The sequence below is a fragment of the Dreissena polymorpha genome, chromosome 8 (assembly GCF_020536995.1).
Source record: "Dreissena polymorpha isolate Duluth1 chromosome 8, UMN_Dpol_1.0, whole genome shotgun sequence".
Classification (NCBI taxonomy): domain Eukaryota; kingdom Metazoa; phylum Mollusca; class Bivalvia; order Myida; family Dreissenidae; genus Dreissena; species Dreissena polymorpha.
Genome location: NC_068362.1, coordinates 57,482,448 through 57,490,410, shown reverse-complemented (window position 1 = coordinate 57,490,410; position 7,963 = coordinate 57,482,448). Strand labels below are relative to the sequence as shown.

The following is a 7,963-nucleotide window of genomic DNA, read 5'->3' as shown; positions in this document are numbered from 1 at the left end:
CATCAGTATTTTTGGTTTCATGTAATCATTCCTATATGTAACAGTAGCCAGCACTCAGAACACAATTGTGCTTGAAGTCCACAGGCAAAAAAATAAACATTATTCATAAATAATTTTACTGCTGCTTTTCTTGATTACAATTATACATTTAGTTGTTGGTAAATATAAATTCCTTCTTTATTTGAATCTAACTTGTGAATGTGGGGTTTATGGACAAATTCCCTATAAACTGAACCAGCCTGAGGTACATGAAATCTTTAAAAAAAAAAGGTTTCACAGAAAAGAATACCTTGATCCCTGTAGTTTTGAACTCCATGCGTCAGTTCTGGATCTAGGCCATCTGGTTCAACATCTTAGTCATGGACACTGCAGTCATCAAGAACTGTATAATATAAAAAGTAATATCTTATCTAAATAGGACAGTGAAAAGCCAAACTGAGGCCAGGGTAGCATTCAAATAGGGACATGCAGCAATGCAATGTGGTGTAGTTCTATGTGACCCATCCTGTTCAATTTAAGTGAATAACTGGCACATATTGCAGATAAAAGTTTTTATGAGCCCCACTTTAAAGACAAATTTAATCCCTTAGCCAACAATATACATGGCACAGACAAATTCATTCCTTGAAAAGCTCAAGACCTTATAAACATTAGATAAAACTTTTTTACGCATGCCACAATGTTCAAAGAGAATTGTCTACATAACAAAATGACAAATATCCAAAAAATTTGTCACAGATTCAAACAGGAATATGTCCAAATGACACAGGTGCCCTACATTCCACTTATGTCTGAAAACTCCAATAATGTCAAAACCTGTATTATTATTACTCACATAGCCTTAAAATATAGCTTTCAGTTATAATTTCTGATTGTCTCAGTGGTAACATATTTGATTGTGTTACCAAAAGTATATAGTTCGATTCAAAATTCCTTGGACCAGTTATATTAAATATAGTATTATAGTACTCCGCGTTACATCGTATATCGGAGTACTTTTGTCCTGACGGACATGAGAAAACAAACCGGTTTTGCGAGTTTGTTTTGTGTATTGCTATTTATAGAAATAAATAGCGATAGAAATCAGTTCTAGCGAAGGCGTCAACGTGGCAAGATCGTGCACCGAAAATGGAGGAACATATACACCTGATCAGCGAAATAGTCGATGAAAAGTTGAAATCTTCTTTAACTGAACAAAAGAATGCAATGCTTCATGACCTGGAACGCATTGTAGAAAAGATAAGTTCAAAAACTAATGTTACTCAGTTAACTCAAATTTCGAACATTGTATCAGGTATACCATCTTTTAAACGAAAATCAAGTGAAGAGCAATTTAAGCATAATGCGAAAGTAAATTTGGCATTAGAGGAAGTAGAAAGTTCGTTGTCGAATAGAAATATTGAAGAAACGCGAAACAAAATCGCGGAAGGTCAGTATTGGAAAATAATTTTATTTACTTTATTGCGTCATATACATAACATATATTTATGTTTAATCGTTTGACGAGTCTTATGAGATTAATCTATTTGCAGTCAAAGCTATGGTGGCTCACCGACAGAAGATAATACGTTTAGCTGACGAATCAGAGTTGGGGTGGAGGTTCGTAAGCGAATACGAGTCTAACCCGCTGGCATCTGACTCCGAAGACGAAAAGAGGATGTACAGGGCAGAGGCGCGGGCAAACAAGAAGTTAAAAGCGGAAAAATCGAAAAAATCACGAGGCGCGCGCAACGGGCCGTACCGGAAGCCGATGGTTGCACAAAACAATGCAACCCAGGGGATGTCGATGAGACAGCCGTTGAGACGCCCAGGGATGTGTTTCGCTTGTGGCAAGCCGGGGCATTGGAAAGGGGCAGCTGAATGTCCAGCAAGCAGCTCTAACAATAAGATAAGTAGTTTTATGTTTGGGACACCGCTATCCATAAAATGGGTAGTTCCTATTCCGTCGGAAAAAGGTATCGTACTTAAACATGTAAACACAGAAATTGATCTAAAGGATCCTATTAAAGAGATTGATACCGGAAGTTCTCCGGTTAGTAGACTGAAGGCACACGTGGCCAAGTGGCAAGAGGCTACTGATAGTAAGTATATTTTAGATGTAGTAAGTGGTGGGTACAAGCTTCCATTTATAACTGTACCCGAACATTCTCAGATGAAAAATAATTACTCAGCGAGAGTAAATTCCGTATTTGTAGAAAGCGAAATAAAAGCTTTATTAGACAAAGGTATTGTTTCAAGATGTAACGAGATTCCACATATTGTTAATCCGCTTACAGTAGCATTTAATAAGAAAGGGAAGCCACGATTAGTTCTAGATTGTAGGTATATTAATCCACACTTGCACCAGTTCAAAGTAAAATTTGAAGACATTAAAGTTGCTGAAACTTTGTTTGAGAAAAATTCCTTTTTATTTACTTTCGATATTAAAGGAGCATATCATCACATTGATATATTCACGGAACATAGAAAATATTTAGGTTTTAGCTATCAAGACAATAGCAAACAGTGTTATTATGTGTTTAACTCGCTTCCATTCGGCATAAAAACAGCCGGTCATATATTTACTAAACTGCTTAGAGTTGTAGTAGCATTACTTAGATCAAAAGGACTTAAAATAGTTATGTTTTTGGATGATGGTATTGGCGGAAATGTAGTATATGAGAGAGCATTGTGTGCCAGTGAATTTACGAGAAATACCCTGGTAGATTTGGGGTTTTTATTAGCCGAAGATAAATGTAATTGGATTCCTTCTCAGAGAGTAGAATGGCTAGGGCATGTGCTCGATATGCATACAAATCGGTTGTTCATTACTGAAAACAGAGTGGCTAGACTAGAAAAGAGTATTGATTCGATGATCTATCAAATTCATCAAACGAGAGAAAAAACAGTGCCAGTAAGATTCGTAGCTAGCATTGTAGGGCAGATAATTTCACTTCAGAGTGTTGTTGGAAATAAAGTTAGGTTGTTAACAAGACATTTATTCAATTGCATAAATACCAGAGCTAGTTGGAGAGCTCCCATTATTGTGACAGAGCAAGCTATTTCCGAACTAACGTTCTGGAAAGAAAACGCTAGGAAATTAAACAGCAGTGGAAAATATTTCAAACACAATCAAGTGTGTTTGTTTAATATATTTGCTGATGCAAGTAGCACAGGTTATGGAGGTTTTATAGAAAGTTGTAGCTTTCAGGTAGATAGACAAAATGATATTCAAGTCTACGACTTTCATGGAAATAAACGAGAAAATTTGAGCAATTTGATGTATTCACTTGACGAACAGAGTAAAGGTATGTACTCACGGTCTCTGAGTCCTGAAGATGAGACAACAAATTGTGTTGTAACATTACGTAAAGACACGTATCCACCGGAAGTTGGTTTTCAAGATAAATCTTTGCATACGGATATAAAAGGTATGTTATCGCTCCCGGAAGTGAGCAGAAAGATTATGCTATTGTCCCCAGAAGTGGACATGGAGCCTAGTAGATTGCTCCCGGAAGTGAGCAGAGAGCGTATGCTATGGTCCCCGGAAGTGGACATAGAGCCTAGTAGATTGCTCCCGGAAGTGAGCAGAGAGCGTATGCTATGGTCCCCGGAAGTGGACATAGAGCCTAGTAGATTGCTCCCGGAAGTGAGCAGAGAGCGTATGCTATGGTCCCCGGAAGTGGACATAGAGCCTAGTAGACTGCTCCCGGAAGTGAGCAGAGAGCGTATGCTATGGTCCCCGGAAGTGGACATAGAGCCTAGTAGATTGCTCCCGGAAGTGAGCAGAAATGGTATGTTATTATCCCCGGAAGTGGACACAGATTCAGTAAGATGCCTCCCGGAAGTGAGCAAAAAAGGTATGATTTGGTCCCCGGAAGTGGACAAAGATTGCAATACATGGCTCCCGCAAAGGAGCCATAGCGAATATGGTAAGCCCGTAGAAGAGGAAGGTAAAGATAATAGACGGTTGTCAGAGATGGTTTGTAGAGTATATGGTAAAACCACAGATGACGAGATTTATCCTTTTTGTATAAAGGTTGATGATAATGCGGTTAAAGATGTAGAAGTAATTGGCATTTGGTCTGATATAGAAAAATCACGCAGCTCCACTTGGCGGGAAGCGGAAGCAGTTAACAGAATTGTTAAAACTTTTGGAAATACTTTACAAAATTCGTACATAAAAGTGTATTCAGACAATAAAAATGTAAAATCTATATTACTGAATGGTAGTCGAAAAATGGATATCCATGACATAGCTTTAGATTTAAATATGTTTTGTGATCAAAATAAGATATCATTATGTCCGGAATGGATTCCAAGAGCAGATAATGAAAAGAGCAACTATTTAAGTCGATGTTTCGATTCAGACGACTGGCAGATAGATAAATGTTATTTTATAGCATTAGATAACATATGGGGTAAACATTCAGTTGACAGATTTGCATCGCATGCAAACAATAAATGCAAAAGGTTTAATTCCCGATGGTGGGTTCCAGGAACAGAGGCAGTAGATGCCTTAGTACAATATTGGGGAAACGATGTAAATTGGTTAGTTCCACCACCTAGGTTGGTTCCGAACTGTATCGATAAGATGATATCGGAGAAAGCAAAATGCACCCTTGTTGTCCCAAAATGGGTCAGCTCGCCTTATTGGCCAATGCTTATTTCGTCAGACGGCATATTTAGATATTTTGTAAAAGATTGTAACATTATTGGAAGAGATTGTACGATTCCTGGGAAGGGAAATAACGGTTGTTTTGGCGAAACTAGATTATCATTTGATATGATAGCATACCATAATTCATGTATTGATGCATATATCACATATGTTTGACAGGTATTGGTTTGAGAGGAACTCTGACTGAGTGTTTAGAGGACGCAGGTTTGCATGGGCAACACAGAGACGAAATGGCGGACAGAATGGCTGGATATTTGATGCAGTCAAGAGCAGACAGTACGGTGAAGAAATATAATTCTTCTTTTGAACATTTCAAAACTTACTGCGAAGACAATTCATTAGTCGCCATGTCAGCCTTACCCATATCAGTGGCAATGTACATGACTCAATTAATGGATCACGGAAAATCTAACACTTTGTTTCATCTGTGTTCTACAGTATAAAATGGGTTCATTCTATGAATGGTGTAAATGATCCAACAGAAAATAACATTGTTAAGCAATTATTAGAAGCTTCAAAACGTGTGTGTTCAAAACCTGTTCACAAGAAGATGTACTTTCATCAGAAATGATACAAACATTATGTTTGATGTATAAGGATTCTACTGATGTCATTGATGTTAGAGATTTAGCTATGATCATTTTAGGATATGCTGGTTTTATGCGTATGAATGAAATAAGTGAGCTTCGTTGTAATGACGTACACTTCAAATCAGATCATTTTGTTATTAATGTGCACCATAGCAAAACTGACATTTATAGGAATGGTTCAGAGATTATTATTGCAAAAGGCACGACTTCAGCTTGCCCATATGGTATTTTAACAAAATATATGTCATTAGCAAACTTGTCTAATGAATCAAATGAGTATTTATTTAAACCAGCTTTTTGTTCTAAAGCTGTATCTTCCTTAATTAAGAAAAATAAAAAATTAAGTTACACTAGAGCAAGAGAATGTATTGTTAAAAAATTAAAACTAGTTGGTCCCGAACTTAATATTGGTACGCACTCACTGCGAGCTAGTGGAGCCACTAATGTGGCAAACGCTTCGAGCGTTTCTGAAAGATGTCTTAAGATACATGGGAGATGGAAAACGGACATAGCAAAAGACGGTTATGTTCAAGATTCTATAGATAAAAGATTATCAGTTACAAAAACCTTAAACTTGTAATTTGTTACAATTTGTGTATTTGTTTGTACAACGGATGAAATTATGTATGAATTTGAATTTGATATTTTATCCACTATACTTTGTAATGTCTATATGCGTCTCTCGCAAATCGCACAACAGTGTTGTTGTTTGTTTGTTTGAAACATAGTTAGGACTTATAGTACTCCGCGTTACATCGTATAGCGGAGTACTTTTGTCCTGACGGACATGAGAAAACAAACCGGTTTTGCGAGTTTGTTTTGTGTATTGCTATTTATAGAAATAAATAGCGATAGAAATCAGTTCTAGCGAAGGCGTCAACGTGGCAAGATCAAATTCAAATTCATGTTTTGTATGAGTACATTTTTATGTATATATTGTATATCCATAATTGTTTTAGTTTATTTTTTATGTTATGTATATGCTCGGATAAAGGCCGTAATTCCGATATTCTGAAGAATGGTCTAAGTGCATTGCTACCTGCCCCACGTTTCTTCCTAGGTAGGGAATAAACCCACCATAAAAGGGAGTTGTTCGTGGGCGGCTACCATTCTTGTGACGAATATATGGTTAAATCTGTAGTTGATGCTTTATCGTAATGCGGTTTAATTTTAAACACAATTTACTGAATATTTACTACAGATTTTTCCTGAGCATACATTTATGCGCATGATGAAAATGCGCATCAATTATATTTGTAATTTCGTATTACTGTACCTGCTTTATGAAAATCAAGATTGTCTTGAAACTCTGTGCACATGCGGACAAAATATATGCGTCTCTCGCAAATCGCACAACAGTGTTGTTGTTTGTTTGTTTGAAACATAGTTAGGACATTATAGTCCTAGGCTATGACAGATTTTCACACTATAGTATTTATAATGCCTTCAAAAATTAACACACTACTTAATACAAAGTACTAATTCACAGGGCTTTTTTCCTGTTTTTGTGGAGTGGCCTTGGCCCCAACCCTCATTTTGTGAAAAAAAGAGTCGCGAACAGTTCAAAATTGTGAAAAAATAAGTAAAAAACTGTTCAAAATTGTGAAATAATGAGTCGTGAACTTTCTAAAATTTTGAAAATTTGAGTCACGAACTTATTGAAATTGTGAAAATTTGAGTCGCCAATTTCTTAAATTTGTGAAAAACGTCCATTCTCACAGAAGGAAAAAGCCCTGATTCAGCTATCTATGATGTATGTTGTTTTATCACCATGATCCATACAAATTATTTATACCTCAAAGTCCTCACTTCTTTGAGTATTGCAGACTGCCTGAGCTGGCTAATGTAGTCAAGTGGCTTTTCCCAAGCTCCAACATCAGTGTATAAAGCAAACTTGTCCTGAAGATTTAAACATTTATTATTAAAACACATAAAAAATACAAATTAATACTCATGAAATTAATGAAGAGCTTGAAAACTGTATAGATCTGATGTCCAATTAATTAATTATGCTGTAATAGCTTGCATAGTGAGTACTGTGTAGTGACTTGCATAGTATGTACTGGCTTGCATAGTGTGTACTGTGTAGTGACTTGTATAGTTTGTACTGGCTTGTTGCATAGTGAGTACTGTGTAGTGACTTGCATAGTGTGTACTAGCTTGCATAGTGTGTACTGTGTAGTGACTTGTATAGTTTGTACTGGCTTGTTGCATAGTGAGTACTGTGTAGTGACTTGCATAGTGTGTAGACTGTGTACTAGCTTGCATAGTGTGTACTGTGTAGTGACTTGTATAGTTTGTACTGGCTTGTTGCATAGTGAGTACTGTGTAGTGACTTGCATAGTGTGTACTAGCTTGCATAGTGTGTACTGTGTAGTGACATGCATGTAGAGTCTGTGTATAAACACTCAAGCCACTAGAGCCTGCATTGTCATGAGTTATCACTTTGGGAGCCACCAATTAAAGCCTCTATAACGCTCAAAGTCAATGAAAATTGTGTAAAGTATTTCGTAAAATAAAATTAACACCTTAACAATCAGTATTCCTTATACATGTAGCAATAGCCACAATTTCAACGGTGGATGTGGTATGATTACACGGATTTGGTAGATACAAAATGCTCGTTTTTATTTATTTGTGACACAATTAATTCCATGCTATTAAATGGAATTAAATATGTAAAACAAGAATAAAAACGAGCATTTTGTATCTA

At 36.5% G+C, this 7,963-nt stretch overlaps 1 protein-coding gene across 1 annotated transcript; it reads left to right on the top strand.

The window, feature by feature from the left end:
* Positions 1 to 1,030: 1,030 nt before the first annotated feature.
* Positions 1,031 to 4,816, top strand: LOC127840553 (uncharacterized). Its single transcript, XM_052368965.1, has 2 exons — positions 1,031 to 1,429; positions 1,533 to 4,816. The coding sequence occupies exons 1-2, from the start codon at positions 1,129 to 1,131 to the stop codon at positions 4,814 to 4,816; spliced, it is 3,585 nt and encodes a 1,194-aa protein (XP_052224925.1). The 5' UTR covers positions 1,031 to 1,128.
* The last annotated feature ends 3,147 nt before the right edge of the window (positions 4,817 to 7,963 follow it).